At 41.4% G+C, this 25,881-nt stretch overlaps 1 protein-coding gene across 3 annotated transcripts; it reads left to right on the forward strand.

Moving 5' to 3' along the window:
- The first annotated feature begins 210 nt into the window (after positions 1-210).
- On the forward strand, positions 211-25,019 carry LOC124253671. Of its 3 annotated transcripts, none has more exons than XM_046687485.1 (14): positions 211-277; positions 2,458-2,595; positions 3,449-3,526; positions 4,921-5,098; positions 7,442-7,506; positions 9,165-9,315; positions 10,773-10,837; positions 17,662-17,787; positions 18,282-18,353; positions 19,056-19,085; positions 20,657-20,862; positions 21,800-22,072; positions 23,245-23,314; positions 24,463-25,019. In XM_046687485.1, exons 1-14 carry the CDS (start codon positions 221-223, stop codon positions 24,913-24,915), a joined length of 1,962 nt encoding a protein of 653 aa, XP_046543441.1. In that variant the 5' UTR covers positions 211-220; the 3' UTR covers positions 24,916-25,019. The 3 variants fall into 3 exon arrangements, with proteins under 3 accessions (XP_046543441.1, XP_046543442.1, XP_046543443.1); XM_046687486.1 differs by having other exon boundaries at positions 230-297; XM_046687487.1 differs by lacking the exon at positions 2,458-2,595 and having other exon boundaries at positions 231-277.
- Positions 25,020-25,881: the final 862 nt, after the last annotated feature.

Here is a 25,881-nt window from a genome sequence, read left to right on the forward strand (position 1 = left end):
GTTTCTTAAAGGGAGATAACTACACCCGACCCGAAAACATATCGCTCACATCAACGTAAATACAAAACTACCCTATCGGTTTTAAAGCACGGAGAAAATCAACCATAAATTAATATGTTTCAAAAGTTATTCCTCCTAATGTTTCACAGAAACGCCTTAATGTTGATCCATAAGAATAATGGAATATATATATGGTTTAAGGGGCTGAATTGTAGTAAAGATGGCGGCAAAATCAAGTTTAGAAAATGTCGTTATGTTGTCTGGTCCACCGTGCTCCGTAAGTCAAGTCAGATTGTAGTAAAACAAACTATTATTCATGCAACAACTAAAATTAGGAGGATCCATAGGACACAATCGATAAAAGATGTTAAAAGAAAGGTCGCTGTTAGAAGTTGCATTGATCAGTTTGGAACAGCAAAATGTCAAATTTATACATCAGCTGTTCTCGAGTGTGCCAGTGTGTCACCTGTAACTGTAGGGGAGGGGTGCTACCTTTACAATACAGTACCACATCCACAAACTTGACAAACACGTCACAATACCCTATGACATAATTTGTGAATTTTTGTTTGCAGGTGCCCAGTGAATAAGCTCCTCTAGTCTATGTGATCTTTCCTCACTACATGCATCGTCATTAAATAAGACCAGCAATGTTGACTGTTTTTAATATTTGTTTACTCAATAAATTGTGTGGCAGAGCAATTAAAGAAAGCATTAGTTTATGAAGCACTTTTATTTGCAATAACTGTTTTAGGCCCACCTTTAGAATACAGCACCACAAACTTTAAAAATACGTCATAATACCCCTTTACGTAATGTAATGTTATTTTGTTCGAAAGCATGTTCTCAAAACAATGCCCTATGATGCCTGCATGGCAACACGGTTGTCTGGCTCAGCGAGTGCGTATAAGCTCCGCTCACTGGTGTTTCATCTCTACGAGCTATGTCATTGCATAAGCCCAACGATGTTGAGAGTTTCCAATAGTTGTATACCGGCTGATGCGCAATATTTGGCAAGCACCAGTTTGAAATATTTTTCTTTTTTCACTAATACGCTCATATTTATTTGTATTACGGGCTGCTGAGGTGTTATGTTTTGTGTATTTTGTATTTTGTAATTTTTTAATGTACATATATATTTTTGTCATTCAGTAATTTGCACCATTACATAGAAAAGTGTTTTATTAGTATTATATTTTTCGAAGCGGTAATAATGCATTACACTAGACACGTCAGTTGTGTTTGTGCCGGTTCGGTCTATGCATTCTATTTATTAGGATTAATTCAAGGGATTGGGGTTAGGGTTAGGGTTGGGGTTGGGGACCTAATGCAATATAGTAGGTACATGTCCGGTGGTTCGGTCAATGCATTCTATTTATTAGGATAATTTCAAGGGGTTAGGGCTGGGGGTTTAGGGTTAGGGTTATGGACCTAATCCAATATAGCAGGTACATGAGAAATACGCGTGAGTACCATTTGTTGTTTTTCCTTTTGCATTTTAACACTTTTTTCACACAAAACGGAATCCAAAACGTTACATTATGAAATGGGTTAATGTAGAAATTTTGGGCTAATGGAAATTGGCCTGGAATTTGCACTCAAGCCTCTTTCACACGCAACATAAATTTTGTAAAGTAATAATTCGAAGGCTAACTCACCCTCGTACGGCTCATGTCTCCCTTTGCGTTCCTTAGTATCCACATTATCCTTACAGTGTTCCCCTACATCACTTTTCTGTCACAAAATCAACGATTTATATAAAAGCTGGCGTCATTCATGCATGCACCGCGGAAATCTACGCCTGACGCCAACAACCCTTTTCAGTTTGAGGCATTTCGCTCATTCCACGCCACCATCGCTAATTTGTAGATTACGGAATGGGGCGAGTGTGCCAATACAGTTAATTCAGAATATAATACTGGAGCTGAAAATAACCAAACATTGCCCATCCAAACAGAGTGTCGCGAGGGGAGCTGGAAATAACCAAACATTGCCCATCCAAACAGAGTGTCGCGAGGGACATCTGTTGCAACAAATCAGTTAAGATAACTGTGTGAACTGAAACAAATTCAAACCAAATTTTAATTAATTAAATTAGTCAACTTTAATCAAACTGTAAGAAAATAACAGAAATAACCACTTTGTATCTATGAAATATTTGGATATCTTTACATGTCATAATATATTGTTAGGTTCATCTACTGTGTGTGATATTATATGCAGTAAGTCCTTATTATTGTTTCTATATTTGCTTGAAGAACAGAGTGAGTGAGTTTAGTTTTACACTGCTTTTAGCAACTTTCCAGCAATATCACATTGGGGGACACCAGAAATGGGCTTCACACATTGTACCCATTTGGGGAACTGAACCCAGGTCACGAGCGAACGCAATAACCCACTACCCCACCGTCTCTAAACAACAGAGAGGGAGGAGACTATATATAATTTCTTTTCTAGGGGAAGTCTCAATACTATAAGAAGATGTACAAGAATCAGAAAGACTTTTGCAGGGTATGCCCAGCTGAATTGTACAAAGAAAATCCAGAATTTGGATTGAGGGATATCTGTCTGCACATATATGGTCTATTGAAAAAGGTATTCTCACAGATAGCAACAAAGGTGCTTTAAATTATTGATTATAGGTGTCAATTCCCTTACATATTCTTAAAGACCGCAGTGCAAACCTGAAAAATCCCATGGGTTTCCAGTTAGTCTCCCACTGGCTACTCCTCAACAGTGTAGATGTTATCTGCCCATGAGTGACAGGACTCTAATGGCTATGGGTGCCTGGCTAGAGCCTGGCGATGTCAAAGGTTAACCTTGGAATTTACTACTAGAATAAACATTTGCCTTAAAATAAATGTCCAACAACCTTTCACTACATATTTTGATGACTAAATTGATTAATTTGATTAGCATATGTGAAAATTCAAATTTCACTTATGTTCTGAAAATATAATCTTCAACATGGTGATGTCAGCATTAAATGAGTGTAGAGCCCTAACCCTGCACAGCATGGGGGCAGGGGAGAGGGTCATTCTCACAGCCTGCCTGAATTATGAAACCCTGAATGAAACTTTTAACCCCAATACTTTGTGATGTTTCATGGAATGTACTTGAATACTGCATTGCTTTGCATCGAAAGACAGCTTTGAAAGGCAAGAAGGCCACACACCCATCTGTGTATAGGTTTGAACCCCAGCCTCAGTTTATGGTTGGTATCTCTGTAATTATTTGTAGTCTCCAAGAAGTGTTCATGGTACTGTCAATGTAAATATTCATGCTGTTTGTGGTGTAATGACACATGTTTGCATGATCTTGTTTCCAATTTTATTATGACCTCAATCATGAAACCTTCAGCCGATGATAAGCTTGATCATGAATTTCACAGATCAAGACAATGCTCCAGTTTGTTTCTCTATGTGTAGAACCTATTGTATTTCAACAGGGTAAGAGGGTTGTCATAGATGATGTAAGTGATCAGCACACCACCAGAAAGGCGTATTTCACAGCCATCAAGAAAAAGGTAAGTACTCATACAGTAACAGATGTTTTGATACTGGTATTTGACCAGTGTGCCTGTAAACGATGTATCAGTTAGGAAATGTCAGCTTCTTTTTCCTTTATTTGATTAAAAGAATTTTCTGATCCTTAAACATATAATAAGTCCAAATAACAGTTTTCTGGATAATTGTCAAAAGTTGACCCTTCTCTTTCTAATGCAGTAAACTATGATTTTGACAAACATTAAGGGACCACAAATATTGGTTTGATTTAGCCATATTGCCTTTGTTATGAACATAGTTTATATACTGTATTCCTGTTTTTAAATGAACTCCCTGGTCCATATACATCAACATGGTGTAAATCCAAGCATCACCAGGGCCGTATCTATGGTGTAAGACCCTCCAGTGGCAGTTGTTCTCTGTGAACTGTTGATTGGAAAAGAACAAGACTCTATCAATTGCAGATATGATAACATCACATAACATTGATATCCCAGCGGGGCGGTGGGGTAGCCTAATGGTTAAAGCGTTGGCTCGTCACACGGAATACCTGGGTTCGAATCCCCACATGGGTACAATGTGAGAAGCCACTTCTGGTGTCTTCCGCCGTGATATTGCTTTGGAGCAATTCTGAAAATATATATCTAGTTGACAAAACTTTCACTTTCCCAAAAATATTTCACCTAGTATTTGGCCAATTGCTTATAGCTAGATATGATAACATCACATGACATTGATATCCCAGCAGTAACAGAAACAAGGTTGGGTAACATAATTGATGATCACGTCACAGTGGTATAAGCAATACTGCAGGTAGCCAGGATAGGCAAACGTGGAGCAGGTGTTTGAGGCCTGATTGTGAACAAAGTCACTCCTTGTTATGTGTGTTTAATCCAGACAGATGGAAAACAGTTCAGACTGTGTGTAATGCATCGTCCTCCACCATCCAAGCTGAATGGCTTCAAGAATGATGTATTCTTCAGAGGCGTCTAGTCGTATCTGGATCATTTAACCACTGTCCCACAGGAGATTGTTATTGGCGGGGATCAGAAATTCCATCTTGAGGATCCGCTGAACAAAGATGCCCAAACTGTTCTGGGGATACTGGATGCTCATGGTTTCGTGCAACATGTTAAAGGACCTTGGCTGGTTCTGATCACGAGAGAAAATAACTCAATCTTAGATGGATCACCTCTCACTGTTGATCCTTGTCTCAGTGATGATAGAGATAAATAGACATTTTTCTTTCTCATCCAGTTTGAATCCTCAAGTTTAGTGAAGACAGGTTTTAGTTTTTATTATATATCCATCTGACTCCCAAATGAGGGGAAAAAATGCCAACAGCCTGTCATCTAAGAGAAGCTGTAAATTTCGATTTAATGTGCAAAGATATCATCCTTTCATTGCCATCCAGTTCCCTGCCTGCAAGGTGAAGGTGGTCCAAATCCGCCCAAAGTACGGGGAGTTTCAGTGTCAGTGGGCTGCCCAGTTTGCCGTGGCCTCCACTCCAGACAGTAGGGAAACTCTGGACAACAAACAGGCTGAGATACACAAGTGGTTTGAGTCTGATCCAGCTGCATCAGATTCACAAGGTATAGATACTATAATTGACACAATGTTTCAGAGTTAGAACATTTTTGTCCCCCACCACAATGCGGAACGGGGGACTATGTATTCAGCGGTGTCCGTCCGTACGTCCAATTCTTGTTTACGCGATATCTCATGAACTGTTATACCCAATGGCTTCAAATTTGGTGACAGCCTACATTAGGGGATTACGCACACACCAGATGATTTGGGTGACCTTGACCTTATCTTCAAGGTCACCACGACACTTTGACAACTTTTCAACGTCTTGTTAACGTGAAATCTCATAAAACATTGCACCCATTGTCTTCAATTATGTCGACAGCCTACATTAGGTGATTATGCAGACACCAGTCATTTCAGGCATCTTAAAGTAGTAAAAAGTAGTAAATATGTCGCGTGCCCCTCTGACAAGTGTAAACTGGCACAGCTCCCAGCTGTTAGACTTCCATTTTAGCGAAAGCCACAGTGGCTGAGAGGGATGCATCACTGACTTGGGTACACAAAGTATTTGACAGGGATTGTGGTTGGATTAAGACTGATGAAGTAAGGGACCGTTCATAATTTATGGCTAGGGGATGTGATGATGATTTTTATGCAGAAGCATGTACAATATGAATGGACCACACACACACCCCTCCCCCCTAAAATTTACGTACAAAGTAAATTGCACAATATAACGTTTACAAAGTAAAGCGATGTATTGTGATCGCTGATCGAAAACCCGGTATTATGACAAGCATTGTAACACTAAAATCTTGGATATTTCCGTTTTAAGTTGTTCCTTTCCTTTTTTATTTGTGTCAAATATTATTTACATTTGTTTTTGTCATGATTAAAAGTTTTATTAAATCTTAATCAAGCATAGTGATTTTGTTGTGTTTTGCTTTATAAAATCAAGCATTTTTAAATCAAGCATTATATTTCCGTTTTAAGTTGTTCCTTTCCTTTTTATTTGTGTCAAATATTATTTACATTTGATTTTTGTATTAAATCATAGTTTTTGTTGAAAAATTTATATAGTTTTTATTTGATCTTGCAATATATTGCAATACATATCACAATATACGCTTTTGAATCGCAATATATCGCAATATGAAAATTCTCTGCAATACCCACCCCTAAAAGTAAGGGCGAAACATTATTATCGCTGGATGAAGGGAAGTAACTCTGAGCATGTTTCCCGCATTAGGAGTTAAACGCTTTAGTTTCGTATTTGCTGTTTTGGCTCCACTTGTGCCAACACGGTAAGTTTGAAATTACCGAACGAAGTAATGAGATATTGTAAAATTTCATATATCGGGAAGTATTTTGTAGCATCATTATTTCCATCCATATATATTGTTGAACCAAGTGCATACAGTGGCAATAATGTAATTCCAAAATGTGGGCCCACTTCGGCGCCTGTTATAGGAGCCGAAAAAGAGTGGGCCCACATTTTAGAAACTTGCTTTTTTATCATGGTATTCTGTAATGCCCTTTTGTTTTTATAATATAACGGAAATAATGTCATTCCAAAATGTGGGCCCACTTCAGCACCTGTTATAGGAGCCGAAAATAATGGTATTCTGTAAATGTTTTTTTGGTTTTTATAATATAACACAAACTGCATGAAATTCAACTAAAACAACTTTAATTTCCCCTCAATGAACAAGAATGTATTTGCACTTGTTGAATTCCTTAGACACATCATCAGGTTGATTTTATTGAGTGTGTCCATATGCAGGCTTATCACTTAAATCATGCTGAGGGAAATGAAACTATAATGAATATAATGAAACAAGAACAACAGTTAATTGAATTTATTTTCTTAGCAATACCTGATTATACTTGTTTGATAATACATAGCTGCTTTATTTTCGAATGTGGGCCCACTTCCTTGTATCGGAAAACAAACTTAGAGTTACTTCCCTTCACGTTGCCTCCATCCACCGATAATAATGTAACGCCAAAGTAAGTGACCCCCTCCCTTGCTTAACATGTACAAAATCAACGACCCCCCTCCTCCTTCCCATAATTTTTAAGCATAATTTTATCATTTTTAATGTACAAAATTGCTGAACCCACCCCCAAGAACATGTGTCAAAAATTGATGATCCCCTACCTCCCCAGAACAAAATGGATGGGACCCCCTCTCCCACACTACGCACACACCCCTCTCCACACACGCACACCCCACCTCACCCTTTAAAATCATTATCGTCCCCTCTAGCCATAAATTGTGAACAGTCCCTAAGCATGGTAAGTGTGGTAATGGTAAGGAATCCATGAAATATGGTTGCACTGACACTGACGAGGAACCTGTTACAGGATAGATTAGTTTAATCCTATTTCTGTGTATTTTACAGAAACCACAGACAGTTTGACAGTGGTAAAGGAAAGCCTTCCTTTGACAGCAGTAACTAATTATAAGGTAAAGTACAAGACAACAAGCTTGGCATATTTGTTGTTGCTGTCTTTTGAAGTAAACGTGGTATTTACATGTCATGTTTCTTGTCGGGTTTGTGATTCTGTAGAGGTAGAAATATGTATAATGTATGTAACAGTTTCATGGTTCTTAACATGGATAAATAAGGGAGTACATTAGTTAACTTATTTGTTAACTTGTCAGTCTCACAGAAATTCTTTATACAGTTATGTCGGAAAGGTGTGACAGAACCCTATCATCATGGGTTCAAATCTTGGTTTGCCTTGTATATGCTTCCAGATTTGTGTACATTATACACATGCTTGTGGGCTCTCGGAAGTGGTAAATGTCCATTAGCTCTACAGCAAATCTATTGAGAGGCGAATACAATACATATCTCAAATATTAGGTAACAAATACAATAACAAGTCAACAGCTGATGTTTGTTTATTGTATTCAGTGAAACAATAGCAATATATTGTTGATTTCCATGCTGAAACTAATGCAATAGTTAACCGGGAATCAGTCCATAAAAGAACCAACCAACAAACAAATAACAATATGATATGATTGACAATTGTATTTTATAATTAGCTCAGTTTACAAATTAATGCATATCGCTACAAAGGTATTACAGTGGCAGTATAAAATAGGCAGTACAAGATCAAAACCAGTATAGTACAAAACCAGTGATTATAGCAATAAAGATGGTAATGGTAGCACTCATCTTACTGCAACAAATAAGCTGAGTATCCAACTTAAGAATCATCTCCACACAATCGGTCTTCTTGTAACCTTGGGTGTAATGGACCGCCTCCGTGGTGTAGTGGTTAGAGCGCCAGCCGGAGAAGCGGAAGGTCGCGGGTTCGATTCCCGACCGGGTCATACCAAAAGATGTTAAAATATGGTACTTGTTGGTCCCTGCCTGGCGCTCGGCATTAATGGGTACAACAAGGACTGGTCGGCTCGGAGTCAGTATAATGTGTCTGAGTGGGGTATTCATGCTTCACTGTGGCATGGTATCTCAGTGGGCTAGCACTATAAAACCAGCTTCAGTCTGGGCTAGTACAAGCAGCCGCACATACACATACACACGCATGCATGTCGTCATATGAGCGAAATATTCTCCAGCCACGTTAAACCCAATTTCACCTCACCTCACCTTGGGTGTAATGCGCGATCAGACAAGAGTTAGCTCCCCTTATATATAAAACCAATAGACTCCTGACATTTCCCCAAGTCCTTGAGTCTAGTCCCAAAGACAGCATATGTTACATTTGACCAATTTTATATTCATTAGCATGATGTCAGGCTTGTGTTAAAGGTTGAAACTTGCATTTCATTTTTTTTTTCAAGTTTTTCGTAGATATACTGAAGGAAAAAAATAAAGGATCGCATCTATCTTTGAGAATGATATCTAAATGACTTAACTTGATTGGAAGTATGCCCTGACACTGCCAGACAGTTGCGAGAGCATGTAGGGGACATACCCGATACTGACTTTCTCAATTTCAACTGAAAACAATGAATCAAGTCTGTTATGTCTGACGTGATTAAAATCTGAAATTTTATGCGATCCCATATTTTTTTTCTCAGTATATTTAAGCCAAGCAGTGAAAACAGAATGATTTACATAATACTACCAGTATATATGTATATTGCAGCTTGAGGTACCAGCTCTCTTCTTCCAATGGGAGGGCCTAAACACAGACAACAGAAACGCCCTTCTCACAGCACAGCTTTGTCAGGGATGGGCTACAGCTAACAAATGCGGGAGAGTGTTCATTGTTTGTGATGGAAAGAATGTCAGCAAAGGTAAGTAAGTGGGTGAATGTTTTTTATTCTGCAGGCAGCAATATTCCTACCATGACATGTCCCATTATCCCTATAAAACTAATGCTTGGCGTAAGAGGTGACATAATGGACATGGATGCCAGGTCTGGTGACTTAATTGCATAAACGTTATTGGAGACACACACCTCAGCACATTTTATGTGAGGAAAAGAGGCAAATTATTTTGCAATGTATACTCTTTACATGTTATAACATCATTTTCTATTTCAGAAAGATTTATATTCCGTTTTTAATGAGGAAATGATTTTACTTACTGCACTTAGCTGCCGATTTTTTAAATAGTCTTCTACTAGTAATGTCATGATTTACCGATACAATGATGCATCACCGACTACAAGAGCAATATGATAAATGATTCAATTGTTTTAGTATTGAGTGAGTGAGTGAGTTTAATTTTACGCCGCACTCAGCAATATTCCAGCTATATGGCAGCGGTATGTAAATAATCGAGTCTGGACCAGACAATCCAGTGATCAACAGCATGAGCATCGATCTGGGCAATTGGGAACCGCTGTGTAAACCAAGCAGTGAGCGGGACCACCCGATCCCGTTAGTCGCCTCTTATGACATGCATGGGTTACTGAAGGCTCATTCTAACCCTGACTTTCATGGTATTGATTCATTTTTGACATATATCAACTTTTGTTATTTTGATGTTGCAATGGTATCTCCTATGAAACCATATTCTAAAGCCTGTTTGTAATCTATCTTAGAAAAATGAAGTGTGACTTATGATATTCGAAGTAGTGGTATTTACATAAAAATAGAAAATTGTGGAAAGCTGGTGCGACTTATTGTTTTGATAATTGTAGCTTGTCTACACTTACAGTTATTACAAGTCGTTTGTACAATGTTACTTTCTAGAGAGAATGAGCAAGTTTAAGTGACACTTTTACTTTATTGGTTAATCGTTATGAGTTAGAAAAGAGTTCATTCACACAGTATTCAGCAATGTGCATAGTACTGTGAATTATTTGACATGAGGACTGTTTAAGTTGTGACAGTTCAGTGAATATTTACTGCACTAGAAACTGTAAAAGGTTATTTGTCAAATACAAACAGGACAGATTATTAAACCAGTTAACTTAACATACATGTCACATATTTTCTTATACAGAACACCAGATATGATTTGACTTGGTGAGTGTGTAGATGGGTACTTGGTTGACGGTCACTTATCCTTCCTCTAGTAATATCTATCTACAAACAAAATGACAGGTATTTGGTGACTGGTGAGCTATGGTATCTCCTTGCAATCCAGGTAATGGCTGCTTTTTATACACAAAATGTCAGTAATGGAGTATGTTGATGTGTATCGTATCGCGACCTCAGTATTGATGTATGTTTCGTATTATGAAGCACCTGTATCGTGACGTCACTATTTAATATTTTGTGTTCATGTTGTGAGTATGTTTCAGGTCTAATTAATCAACAAGAAGAAAACTTTTCTGTGAGAACTTTCACAAAAGCTGTTGCTCAACAGGTAAGAGATCTCAGACTGAATATTCTAAGAATAGATGTGATAAAAATTCATATTGAAAGTAAAGTTAGTAACTGGTAATCGCACTATTTTTTTTATTGATGAACAGATATATACAGAGGTAGAATGTTCACATTGATTTTTCCTGAAACTTCAGCTTAATGTGTGGCATGTTGTGCATCTCCAGCCCGTCATAAATGTTTACCCTTCCTCTGAAACAACTTGACCTACCAACATTTTGCATTGATGCTTCAAGCTGTGGTGTCTCTGGGAGGTTTTGCTTACCAAACTCTGATCAGTTTTGAATATGGCCACCAAGGCAGCCTTATTGAATATACCCATAAGTGTCACTGTGAAATTTGTCTTTCAGTATGTGGTAAACCCACCATCGTATGCTTCATTTGGCTGTGTACTATTGATTTTCAAATGTCTATTTATTCATCACAATATTCTGTCTCAGTGTTTCAATGTGACAGTTGATAATATGTAGGGGTATATCTATTGCGTAGAAAGTTGTGGAATTTATGTTTCATATTTTTTTTTGTGTTTGTAAGGCCTTTATGATCTAATATAATAATCCTAATAACTTAAATTTTTCCTTATCCTGACTCATGCTCTTTTGCTTGTCTTCTTCTTCTTGCGAACATAGTGGAACACTTGTATCTCCTTAATTGAAGCTCCCTTCAATGTAAAATCACTAATTAGTACTCACCAAGAGTTGCCTCCCTTTGCCCCTGCGCGGGAAAGGCGGCGCCACCTTCTGGCCTCATGCTTCACTCTCTCCTTCTTCGCCCAGTGAGCAGGATGTGAGAGCGCCTGTGTCTCCTTACACACTATATCCTTTGGTTATTCTTAGTTAGTTACCTCCTATAGGTTACTATAGAGGTATAGCTAGTATCCTTCATTAATATGTATTGATAATTACTCGTATTTCTACTGTTTATTCACGGGAGTTCGTGATTGTTCAGCTAGTTTTACGTTGATGAAAATCTGTACTATTTGTAGATTACGTTTTTCTGCTGCTGACCCGCATGTAATATGCCCTAGTTGTTCTACGCCTTGTGCATTTGATTCACGTTGCAGTTACTGCATTAATCTATCTAATTCTGCTTTTAATAAATATCATCTTTGCGTCTTGAGACGTGCAGCAGATAGGTCACGCAAACAAGGGTTAGACATGGCCGATACATCGGAACCCCTAGCCAGTCAGCTGCTGTTGGTCGACCCCCTCCCGTCTGGTGTTCCGCTAGAGTTTCCCTCGGAGGAGGGCCGTGGGATGCAGTCCGCCGCCTCCAAGAAGCGTCCTGCTTCCCCAGACATCCCATCATCGCAGCCAAAGTCTAAGAGGGCCTCGACGCCTACTCAACGCAGACTCCGTACCCCCAGGGCAGCTTCCTACCTCCAAGGGAAAGTCTACGGTCGCCAAGAACCTTCTCAGCCGAGATCGTTCCAGCCGCCGAACTGGGCCTCTACGATGATCAGCCGATCATCATCCCCGACCTACGCCACAAGAAACGACCGGTGACAGCTACAGTGACGTCAGCAGAGATCGCCATGCAGCCTGATGTGTCTACACCGATGTCGGACGATCTCCCTGAGGGCCCCGCCGCTAACATCGCAGAGAGGGCACCGACTACATCGTCGCAGACCGTCCCAGATGAACTGATGCGGCAAATCATGATCATGATGGAGGACCACTACAGACTGGAGAAACAACCAGCCCAGGGCCTGAGCTTCGCTGGCTCCAACGCAGACGACACCCCAGAGGGACCCCCGCCAACGTAGTGCCACGACGAAGCCACCTTCGCGGCGGAAGTCACAGACCACCTCGACGGCGGACCCAGATGTACAGCCTTCGCCAAGGCCTTCGGGCGAAGGGATAGATCATCACCTACCTCGGCTTCATCCTTAGATGCGGACTCAGACCACCAGACTTCACGAAAAGCCTTCGCTGAAGGTCAAGTCGCCGCTCCCCAGGACCGACGCAGAGGAAGCTTCAAGGCTTCGCGAAGGGCACCTTTATCAGGCTCCAAATCATCTTCGCCCAGAAGGACATCGAGGGATTCCACAAGAGCTTCGCTGGCTATCAACATTCACCTCACAGATCTCCGCTGAAGGTCAACCCATAGACGCAGATCGCCAGGACGCTCACCAAGACGCATCCCTCGCCATTCTCCATGCCGATCACCTCGCCGTTCACCGCGCCGATCTCCTCGTACATCACCACGTCGATCTCCTCGCAGGTCACCACACAAGTCTTCACAGAAGTCCACAGTCAGGTCTCCCCTAACGTCACCCGGTACAGTGGTAGAAGCACACAGTCCACCATCTGAAGAGCATCAACCTCTCATCAGCGATCCTGGGGTAGAAGATGATGGAGGCATCATTTTCTCAGACGCTGAGATACGATATTGGATGGTAAACAACCTAGACCTTTCTTCACCTTCCAAGAGTGGTAACTCGGCGCATACTTACCTGATGAAGGAGGACGATGCAGACGCCGTCACCTTACCTCCGATCGACCCGATTGCTGCGGTGCCACAGAATCTGGACACAGCCTTCCATAAAGCCACGAAAGTTCAGACGCCACACCTACCGAACTTTCACGCTAAGAAGTTTTCAACTCATAACATGGACCCCTTCCTCAAGGCACAAGACATCGATGACAATTACAAGATGATCAGCGATGTCAAGAATAAGAACTACAAGATTGACGATCGCAAGCTGGTGCAGATAGAAACCATGACGAGACGCATGTTCTTTGGCCTTAATAGATCTAGAACGATCAATGAGACTCTTATCACCAGATTTCGTGACACGACTTCTGAAGATGATAGGATGATCTACTCGGCCCTACTGATGCAAAAGAAGGACCAGCAGTTCCTAACGGATCATCTCACATCAGTCTCAGCAGCGCTAACCTTAGCTCGTCGTCAAGGCCTCCTCGCTTCCTGCAGCTGGGGTGAGCAGTTTACAGCTCCACTCTATACAGCCCCGTGGTCCTCCCCATCCATCTTTGACGGAGGAATAGAGAAAGCCTCCAAGGAAGTCACTAAGGATTCTAGAGAAGTCCTTATGATTAAGTCGATGGACACGCTAGCCAGCGTCATCAGGCAGACTTCACAAAGATATTCAGGGAAATCTAAATTCACTGGATTACAGAGAGCACGGGATGGGAAGATGGCCAGCTCCAGGGGAAAAGATTCTTTTCGTCGCCCATATGGCAACTACAGAGGAGGATCAGGAAGAGGCAGGGCACCCAGAGGTTCCCGCAACTATAAACGTTGAAAGACAGGTTCGGAACGACTGGAGTCTTCCACCCCCAGCCGTTCCAGTACAACCGTCACAAGTGGGTGGACGCCTTCAACTACACTGGGAGAACTGGGGAATGTTACAAGACCCTTATGTCTCCAACATTCTTCAACACGGATATCGTATCCCACTACAGGCCACGCCTCCACTGACAGTCAACCCTCACAAGTTCGACTTCCAGGCACAACAACTACCAAAGTTAAGAGAGGCTGTTACATCGCTTTTAACCAAGCAGACCATAGAAGTACTAGATCAAGTAAACGTCGAACCAGGCTTCTACTCCCCAGTTTTCCTAGTACCCAAGAAAAACTCCAAGGAGAAATACAGACTCATTTACAACATGAGCATATTCAACAGAGATTATCTACGCAAACCGCCAACGTTTCGCATGATACATCTCCCTCAGTAACGGCAGTTGATTCGTCCCATGGATTACATGGCCAGTATAGATCTGCAAGACGCATATCTACACATCCCGATACATCCCGAATCCAGGAAATACCTACGATTTACACTAGACGGGCTGCATTACCAATGGAAAGTACTCCTATTCGGAATTTCATCAGCCCCCTGGCTATTCACGAGGATAACGAAACCTATCGTCACCTATCTACATCGCCTAGGGCTACGCAGTCGCTCTACCTCGACGACGGGATACAAGTAGATCAAGATCCACAGCGTCTCAAACTACAGTTAAACTACATCATAAGGCTACTAACACAGCTAGGATGGTTAGTAAACTTACTCAAGTCGGACCTAGTACCATCGCAAGATCTGCAATTTCTAGGCATTCGATTTATCATGACTCTCAACCGTATCGTCGTACCAGAAGACCGATGGCTCAAGATCCAACAGACCATTCCTCTAGCCCTACTCTCTCCGTTACCACTACGACATTGGCAGAGCCTGTTGGGTCTCCTCACGTCAGCCCAAGACATGACAGTCAGAGGCAGAATACAGTTACGTCCGTTACAGGTCTTCATCAATGCACATTTCGACGACCTACAACCATTCAGTCTACCGAAACATCTCAGACCTCATCTGCTATGGTGGACCAGGAGGTCAAATGTCTGCGAAGGTATTTGTTTAGCAGAGCCGGAATTCAAAACCCATCTATATGTAGACGCGTTGCTCCAGGGTTGGGGAGCTCATCTCGCCAACCGGACGGCTTCAGGGTTATGGAATCAGCAAGAAAGCAAGCTCCATATAAACATGTTAGAGATGAAAGCGGTAATCAACGCCATACTTCATTGGAGCACCATTCTACAAAATGCGCATCTGATGATTCATACCGACAACTCGACAGTGGCGTTTTATGTGAACAAACAAGGCTCAACGAGATCACTGAACCTATTGACTTTAAGCTTTCAACTGTTCGATCTAATCGACGATCTCAACTTACATGTCAGAGCATGTCACATTCCCGGAGCCAAGAATGTACTAGCAGACGCACTCTCTCTCGGCCACATCTACCGTCACCGACAGAATGGATGCTCCATACAGAAATTTTTGCACAGATTATCAAGCAAATAGGAGCTCCGCTAGTAGATCTATTCGCCACTCGCTTCAACAATCAGCTACCGACATTCGTATCACCAGTCCCGGACCCACAAGCATGGGCAACGGACGCTCTAAGCATATCCTGGGAAGGCCTCAATGCGTACGCGTTTCCGCCACCAGCGATAATCCCTCAAGTGTTACAGAAAATCAGACAAACACAGAGCCTCCAACTCACTTTGGTCGCGCCCTACTGGCCAGCCAGAACGTGGTTTCCCATTCTAATTCAAGAAATCGGACAACCAACACTAGAGCTACCAAAGCGCTCGAATCTATTAGTACATCCACACACCAAACAGGTGCACGGAAGCCCAGAAGTATTCCAACTTCACGTATGGACTGTATTAAAATGTGTTTAAACAAGAGAGGGTATTCAACCAGAGCGGCAAAAGCAGTCACGCTTGCCTTACACTATTCTACCGCGTGGCATGCGGCGACAAGTGGCACAGTTTTCAAAATTACGCAGCAAATAAGGGATTTACAGCGAGAGATGCTACACATCCACAAATTGCAGATTATTTGTGTTACCTACGCCAAAACAAACATTTAAAAGGCTCGACATTGTCAACATATCTTGCCGCGCTTAGTTCTGTGATAACTATGAGAACGGGTGTCAAGCTAACCAAGACGCCAGAGTTACTGGCCTTACTACGTGCTTTCCGATTGGAGGATCAGAAGCGGAAGTTCCACGCTTCCCAGCTTGGGATCTGAATATAGTGCTCCAACACCTCACAAGTGAGGCTTATGAACCGTTGGAATCGACAACCTTTGAATTTCTCTCACAGAAAACGCTTCCTGTTATCTCTAGCCACGGCAGCCAGGATGTCAGAAATTCACGCACTAGATTATGAGAGGATACAGTTTGATGACAATCAAAACACAGCGCACCTGGGATTAAGATGGGATTTCATCGCCAATAATCAATTGCCAAGTCAACCAGACAGATTATTCCATATTCCTGGACTCTCCTCGATTCTCGGATCTCAAGATACACTGGACTTATCTCTATGCCCAGTCAGAGCTCTCAAAATCTATTCTGACGTTCCAAAACAAGGCGACGATTTCTCAAACGATTATTCATCCCCTTATCGGCAACAACTCAGACAGAAGTCTCTCGTACCACCATATCTATATGGATAAGAACTGTCATACTTCGCGCCTACAAGGCGGCAGGGCTCGACCCTCCAACAGCATCAAATCCCCATGAGATCAGGGCATTGGCTTCCACACTCGCTCTACATGGCAACTGTTCATTAAATACAATCATGGAAGGATGCTTTTGGAAATCTAACATGGTGTTTGCTAATCACTATCTGAGAGATATCACCACCGAGGACGTCTCAGGTATTCACCATTTCAGTCCCTTGGTCCTCGCACAGCAGTTGACAGTCCCTCGTAGACGTTAACACATAGTCTTACGAGATTATTATGTATATATTCATACCAGTATTATCTAGCTTATAACTCTACGGAGTTTTAGGGCTATTTATATACTTAGCTTAAGTCTACTCAGCTTTAAGCTTATACTGATGATTATGTTCAGTTGTATAGCTTCTCCGTGTCGGAGTCGCTTTTATATCTTTATTGCTATTATCATAGTATATTATTATTGTAATACCCCATCTATGGCAATGTATAAACTTATGGTTTATAGTAGAGGAATTATCCTAAGTCAGTGCCATTATGAAGTTCCCGTTAGGGGGTTATTACAGTTATATATATATAAATCACTAATTAATTTTATAAATCCAAAGTATTCTGTTCTTTCCCACCTCTGTTTCCGTGAGGATTCTACAAGAAAAGAGCATGAGTCAGGATAAGGAAAAATATGTAATTTTTTAGAGTAAAATTGATATTTTATACTTATCGTTGGGCTACAGGGCCAAGTTATTATAGGCTGTGATGCTAAATCTTTGTGACTCTGGATATAAGGCTAACTTCATCATTTCTTATATCAGGTGAACATCCCAGTGTATGTAGTGCAGCTGACGGACCTGGCACAGGCAGGGAGTTTCTGTGTCCCCCAGGAACCAGGAATACTGGCCTATTTACAGAAGAGACACTGTCTCCACTTACACTGTAGGGTAGGTTGTGTCCCTTGATCAACAAAGTTATGGAGTATTTTAACCCAGATTTACAATAACTTCAATGTTGACCATAAAAGACTAAATTTAATCTAATATTTATACATAATAAGTTTCATCGAGAATAACAATTGCAATACACAATAAAAAATCACATCAAATCTCCAGCATTATATTTCTCTCAGTATTTCACTCAGTACTCACAGTGCAGAGACACAACAGATTTGTCCTGGGCCCCGTTCCTCAAAGCGACAGTCTGACACTCGTGCAGTCTATGTTAAAGTATGGGAGTTCACGATCAGATTTGAGGAACGGGTCCCTGATTGTTATTCTTGCTTCCTCAGATCATTCCTCTGCTTGTGTTTTTTTCCAACGCAGTAAATGTCTAAGACAAGCATTTTGGCTTTCCTTTCTCACTAGAAGATGACATAATATCTCTGAAATGCTGTTGACAGCACTCCATCACCAACTCACTCCATCATCTTCCACTGCAGGCCACCCAGTATATATATGCCACTGCCTCACACAAAGCCATGGCCGAGAGGGCAGGAGTTCGACACATCAAGGCAAGATTTCCTGATCCTCAATCCAATCTTATGTGCTACCTGCTTCTTATAGGTTGTGCCAGAAACCTGAAATCATGGGTTCTAATGCCGAATTCATCCTGTTTCTAGGTTTGTCTGTTGTGAACATGGGTTTCACTAAAGTGGTAAACATTCAAGTCCTTCATCATTTCAGGTTTTCTTCCAAATCTAAGCTTGCAGAAAGCCAAAATACTATTTGTTCCATATAGTGTAAAGCCAAACACATTAACTGCTCCAACCATGATATGTACCATTCAATTTTCATCAGTTTTTTAACATTATGGTATCAGCTTATCTTGGCCAACACAGTGCTTACCCCTTGTGACATCTTTCGATGTTTTCCTGTAGAAAGTTAGATTTTGTAACATAAACAGGGTTTTAGGCTTATTTTGGTCATCATGACTGACAGCCCACCCAGGCTTCACCTTACCCACTTCGTTGTTTGTCATCTACTTACTCATTGTCAGACACACAAATGGAATGACTTAGCACATGCTTTCAACAGGAAACCTTTGAAACATGTCTGATAGAAGCACAAACGTAATGCACAATACATACCAAGTATTAAACCCTATTTTTATTTTAAATGCTCATTTTATATTATTATGTTATGGCAAGGCTTGCAAACTCCAGATGTATACTCTTTTGAAACTGATTTTGTCATCACGTCTGCTTGTTTTCCAGATATCTCAAGTTCTCCACCATCCTAAGCTGGTAGGTAGTCTTGCATTCAGCCTTGCTTTAATGAAGGATAACAGGCTTGTATCTGGCACAATGTCCTATTCAGTATGGTTTCCTTAAGAAAGACTCCAGTATTTACTCAGTTTGATTGTTGCCAGGTAGGCAGTATCATTGCTTGTCATCAGGACAACCATCATTGAATTTGCCTTGAATTTGGGGGCCTACTATGCTTCCTTAAAAACTATGAAAATGAAAATGTGTTAAAGGGGCCTTGAATTTTCAAACCAGTCCCCATTCCATGTAGTCTATCTAAAACTAGTCATATTTTGGAATACATATGTTATTTAGTGAGGGAAACTATACTGTTCATGAGCTGGCTGAATGGGTCAGGTGGATCAGTTGGATAGGGGTGGGCGATAATACCGGTTAACCGGTATATTGCAATTCGAACATCCCAATACGTTATATATTGGGGTACACCTTTCGCGAACCGGTTCTCCCAATACGATCGGTAATTTTCGTCATGTAGTCAAAACTACTAATACCATTATATTTTCTTGATATTATTATACATTAATAGTTTTGAGAATGTTTATTGGTCATATAATTGCATTTGCGTGACTTTTAAACCATTTAAATAAAAAAGTAGATTGGTACCGGCATCGTTGTAAGGATAAACAAACCAAAATGGTGGATGCCGCTGCAGAGTAACTGACGCCTTTTTTCGAGTTCCAAACGTTAGAGGAAGTCTTTAATTTGGAAACATTTTCAATTGATATCTTGTACAATCACATCTGAGTCCTTACAGTGGCCAGTGGCATCGTTTCAAAAGAAAGGAAACAGTAATTTCATTACCTTAACCCATGTCTTACACTTTCACAATATATTGCAATACATATTGCAATACGCCAACACATATAGCAATATATCGCAATACGAACATTTTGGCAATACCCAACCCTACAGTTGGAAGGGTTGGTTGATTACCAGCATGTGTCACTGTATGTGACAGGGTGGATCGTGGCCTACAATTCAATCACTGGACTGTCTCCATTAAATCTCCATTATTTACAGGTGGTTGTTATATTCATGACTAAAATATTAGTGATTCAAGCAGGAAACAACAAACAATCAAAGTAATTTGTGTGTGAATCCTAGTGAGTGAGTGAGTGAGCAATAGTTTCTATATGGCGGCGGTCTGTAAATAATCGTTAGCACTCAATCCAGTGATCAAAAGCATGAGCATCCTAGAACTGGCTGACATGTGTCAACTGTAATACCCGACCACCCGATTTTAGTCGCCTCTTAGTGTGAATCCTAGACTGGCTGCAACTGTAATACTTGGTTTGCAAGAATTATGACTTAGATTCACTGAAGTGACGGTCTGTGACTTGAGGAAAACATTTGTTGAATGGATATTTCTAGTTTGATAGATAAGATGAAAGCTGTTTTGTTGATGAGCCATTTCCAGAAGTTCAGTCACAGACCCAGGAATTAGGAATTTTTAAAACCGGCCAACCAAAATATTGAAGCATTCCATTGAAGTCATTTATACTTAAGGACTTTGTGCAAACTCTGTTTTTGGTTCAATCTTCATATTACAGCTTGTGTCAGCTCATAGCAGCTCAACCCCAAGGATACCTGAGCTGCTGCAGCACCTGGTGGTGGAGGCCGGGGATGAGGAGGAGGAGCCGGCAGAGATCCCCCTCTACAGTCACCTGGATGACATGGAGAACGGCTGCGTCAAGATGGAGCTGCCTGGCGGCAGGAGGGAAATGCTGTTTGCAAAGAACATTCAAGTTGTCCAAAAGTAATTTTGATTTTAACTGTCTCATCTAAAAGCTGGAGGGGCACAGCTGGTTACACTTGGCTAAAGTGCAACAATATGGCGATGTTGTGTCCACCGGGCAGGCTAGAAACCTATGACCTTGTGTTCGATTCCCAGGCAGCCCTGATGAGGTTTCTAGGATTGTGAGCACAATCATGGGTTTCCTTCGAAATTTAGTAGTCATACCTTGATATGGCTAGAAAACTGTTCAAAATGAGTTGCCCTCACCTATCTGAAAAATTGGTTAATTATTGCAAACAGTTTGTAATGTTGTTAATTGTAAAAGGTGAGGTGAAATTGGGTTTAACATCGTGCTTAAGAATATTTCGCTCATATGACAACGTGCATGCGTGTGTATGTGTATGTGCGGCTGCTTGTACTAGCCCAGACTTAAGCTGGTTTTATAGTGCTAGCCCACCGAGATACCATGCCGCAGTGAAGCATGAATACCCCACTCAGACACATTATATTGACTCCGAGCCGACCAGTCCTAGTTGTACCCATTAATGCCGAACGCCAGGCAGGGACCAACAAGTACCATATTTTAACATCTTTTGGTATGACGTGGTCGGGGATCGAACCCTTGACCTTCTGCTCTCCGGGCAGATGCTCTAACCACTACACCGGTCTTAATTAGTGAAAGAGAAGCATATATGGTAGGTGAGACATACTACATGTTATGAAGAAATGTCTTTGAAACATTGCAGCTTGATTTCTTACTGATGAAGGTGAGCAGTATTCAAGCAGTATCAAGAAGAGCCTGTAGCTGTAGCAGTGTGGGGAACAGAAACCATGTTTTGATCTGACAAACTGTTAAAGCCACTAGGCTTCTCCTCTGCCCACTCATGTAGGTCTTGTTGTGAAATGCTAAATTTGTTTGGTTGGGTAAATGAAATGTTTCTACTGCTTCATCCTGCAGTTATCAAAATGACTACCTCATGTCTGCCACACATGTTGGACAAGCTGGAAGTTTAATCCATAACGAGAGACAGAACAGATCTGTACCATCAGAAACACCCCCATCCCCGACATCCGTGTCAGATGTCCCCACCCTGTCCAGTGACTCCAGCACAGGGTCAACAGCAGCCCTTGTGAGGGACCTGCCAGGTTGGATGCTGGGGAAGTCCAAGAAGAGCCCAGCGCCATCTTTGTCCAAGAGTGACAGTGCAAGCTCTACAGAGGGAAGATCAAGGTATGATAATATATCATATATACATTTTGGATAGCTCTCAGTGGTGCTACACAATATTTTTACCCAGTCAGTGGATCAGTATCCACTTCAGTTTAATTCTCAGCTCCATGAGTTGTATTAACTCAAGCTGTCTTTGAGGCATGAGAAGGTTAACATGTGACATTACGATCTCTTCCTACTGGGTACCCATTTACTGATGGCTGAACAAAGTTACTTGCTTAAGCACCAAATGTGATGGGTGCTTCAGGGTGGAGCAGCAACAAAGTCTAGAATGACAGGAAGAAATCTCACCCATCCACATTAGTGTTGGGAATTGGTTAAAATCTCAAAATTGATGATTGGTTCATTACAACTGATCAATCATCGAAAATAATTGGTTATGTTTGTTAATGCACAACAAATATAGAAAAAACATGTATTTCTTTCGGGTTTTTTTGCAAATTGCACAAAATGCATTTACAAATTTCACATCTTAAAGGATGACTACCCAGATAGCATTGGCACAACGTTAGGCCAACGTCCGAATGCTATCTAGGTAGTATGTTAGGAACAAAAATTTCCTGGAGTCTTTAAGATAAATTCAATCATGACAAGGAACGAGCTTGTAGTGCTATGAAATGTAACAGACAAAACTAACCTTGTGAAAAATGTTGCTGATGCAAACAGGTATTCTAAAATTGTTTGGTCTTTTAGTCATTGCGACCAATCTTCAATTATTTGGACCACCACTAATTCACATACTCTCCGGTGCCGTGGTACTTACCTTTGTCTGATTGTGATTAGTGTACTGTACACAGGACCAAGTAGTAGTTGTGATGTTACTGCTTTCAGATATCTCACTGCACAATAATTAATGTTTCGTATGTCTGGTGTTTATGCCAGTCAGTACTTTTCTTAGTTCCACAAAGGTAGTTTACCCCAACTCCTTATTGTTTTCCTGTGATCCTTTGTAGGACAGATGTTTCAGGTCCACCGACTTGATCCTAGGATGGTAAAACCTATGGTATATTTCAAGATCTGTCAGCTACAAACCCATAATGTGGGTTTCACCAAGGTGTAAACATCTATGACTTGAACACTTGGTCTTCATACCCTATGAAGTTTTAATGCCTTGATATCACTTAAATACATTTGAAAGCGGGGTAATCTCACTTGTGTGTTTGGTCTTCCAGGTTTCGGAACACTGTGTATGTAATGACAGAACTGGAGTTGGTGGAAGCAGCTAAACAAGTTCTGAAACAGGTATCCATCATACTGCCACTGCCATGGGAGAATGAACCTTCCCATGCTTGTCTTCGTTGAAGGTCCGGAGAATGAACCTTCACTAAGCTTGTCTCCGTGGTCCGGGTTAGAATGAACCTTCAGTAACCCATGCTTGTCTATGAAGGTCCGGTTAGAATGAACCTTCACTAACCCATGCTTGTCTCCGTGAAGGTCAGAATGAACCTTCACTAACTGGCTTGCTTGAAGGTCCGGGTTAGAATGACCTTCACTAACCCATGTTATCGGGTTCCCACTAACCCATGTTGTCTCCGAAGGTCGGGTTAGAATGAACCTTCACTAACCCATGCTTGTTGATCACTGGATTGTCTGGTCCAGACTCGTGTGGTCAGGCTCGCTGGCTTGGTTGACATGTCATCTGTTCCCAGTTGCGCAGTGTGATGCTCATGCTGTTGATCACTGGATTGTCTGGTCCAGACTCGATTATTAACGGACCGCCTCCATGTAGCTGGAATATTGCCGAGTGCGACGTAAAACTAAACTCACTCACTCTCTACGCCATGGACACCCATGCATGCACAGGTACACTGTACTGGGAGGTCATCTTTGCTGTGGTTTAACTTGTGAAGGCAGATAAAGTGAAATGACATTAATTGTAAAGTCTGGTTCAAGTTTTTGAACATTTCAAGGATAACTTCATCATTTGTGACATTTCAGGTTTTCTTCATTTCCCATTCATGCGAAGTAAATGTAGAAGTGTACAAGGCAACATTCATATGTATTATTGGATAAGTAATATATGTGACAGTGAAATGAGTAAGGGGGTGGGTGTGATAACCAAGAGCTGAATGGCCTAACAATCAGGTGTCTGTTTGAACTGTAATGATCATCTACAGCACAAGGGTACAAAGGCAACTACAGTCCGTTTGATTTCATTTGAGGCTGATGAATTGCTCACTAACCCAAAATCTAGTAATTGCAACAAAACCAAATAATGCACAGTCACATGAAATCATCAGAGCTCTTCTGTCGATTTTAAGTGACTGTGCAAAAGCTGTCTGTGGCAGATTGTAGTGCAGAGTTGTGTCCCATACCTAAACTCCTGATTTAATAGGGCATCCTGAAGTAGATTATGTGGCATGAACTAAACAATTACCTCCCCTTGACAGGGTGGGCGAGAAGATCTGCTTGAGGTTTTTGAAAAACAAGCAAAGGAGGAGACAGGTATAGCTGCTGGTGTTCCTACTCCAAACAAGGACCAAACACACAAGTCAAAGGTTGTACCGGAGGAAGAGTTTGAAGACATGCTGGCTGTCCCAACACTGTCCACTGATCTTGCCTCCCCCAGAAAAAGACGGATGCCTGCCCCAGAACATTCTGCAGGTGAATCCACCGGTCTTCCATCTCCAGCAAAGATGAGGACTGTGGAGGCTGCATCTCCTGGACTGGGGAGGAGGAGACAGCCGGAGTCTCCTGCACTGGTCGAGGATGTGGTCGGGGGTTCTGAAGAAAACAGCGGGGAGGAGGGAAGGAGTGGGGTTCAAGGGGAAGGTGATACAGAGGAATCTCACCTCAGGTCAAGGAAGTGTGTAAGTGATGTGCTGAACTCAATCTTTGACTGAATGACAAATCTTTGTAATAAATGGTGCTATATTTTCTATACAAATACTGTTCTATATATCTGAAATTGATGTTGAAATTGTATGATTAAATATCATTAACAATGGGAAGGTTTCATTTTGTTTTTCTCAAACTACTGCTTTCTCTTTGCACCGTTTTTTTTTCAGGTTTATTAACCTTGATGTATCAATGGGTAGATCATATCAGGCTTGAGTGTGAATGAGAATGGTTCAGGCAACCTGGACAGATATTGGGTTGAGGCCATGTCAACCAATATCACAACACAGATGAGCTTCAGGCATTATACCCACATGGGGGATCTGAACCCAAATCTTTTGGCATGATCATCTAACATACAAGCTGAAAAAGCATTTGAGATAAAAGATTTACTTCATATTCTGCCTGTTGATTCACAACTGCAATAGGCCCCCTCTAACCAAAATGGAGAGTGTGTGCTCAGACTGAGTGGAGTCAACCCAAAATACAGCATATTTGCTACTACCACCAAGATCTGCACCCGAGGCGGCTCCACTTAGGCGTGAGCCCCAAGCTTCCACGCGACCCTCCTACACGTTGCGGCGTGACTCCCCTCGAGGGGTTCTTTAGTGCCGCAACGGTCCAGTATAGGCCCGACGCTCTAGTGCCATCCATTTTCAGGGCTGGTTCAGTGATTTTCCAGCAATGATGGTGGCATGTACATAATCCAGTGACTGACATGAGCATTATAATAATAACTTCATGCAAGAAGGTATGCTCATAGCGCTACATATTTGACTAGTTCACTCATCTGACTTGAAAACATCAAGACTTCCCGCTCTTTTCAACTCTTCTGGAAGATGATTGCAGCTTGAGTGGAATATCGTCTGTAGCCAAATCCTTCAAGTCACCACTTAAGGACAATAAAGAGAAACTGAGTTTCAGATCATAATGTTGGGTGATATCAGCTCAGTGGTACGGTGGTGCTTTAC

This window comes from Haliotis rubra, unplaced genomic scaffold, assembly GCF_003918875.1.
Source record: "Haliotis rubra isolate DU_JTF1 unplaced genomic scaffold, ASM391887v1 Scf549, whole genome shotgun sequence".
In the NCBI taxonomy this organism is placed as follows: Eukaryota; Metazoa; Mollusca; class Gastropoda; order Lepetellida; family Haliotidae; genus Haliotis; species Haliotis rubra.

Bases quoted from the DNA above. Each gene is read 5' to 3' on its own strand.
- LOC124253671 (XM_046687485.1), top strand. From the start codon at position 221: ATGGCGGCAAAATCAAGTTTAGAAAATGTCGTTATGTTGTCTGGTCCA. The intron at 7,507-9,164 runs GTAAAGTACAAG...TGTATATTGCAG, and splicing joins CAGCAGTAACTAATTATAAG to CTTGAGGTACCAGCTCTCTT. The intron at 19,086-20,656 runs GTAGGTAGTCTT...TTCATATTACAG, and splicing joins TTCTCCACCATCCTAAGCTG to CTTGTGTCAGCTCATAGCAG.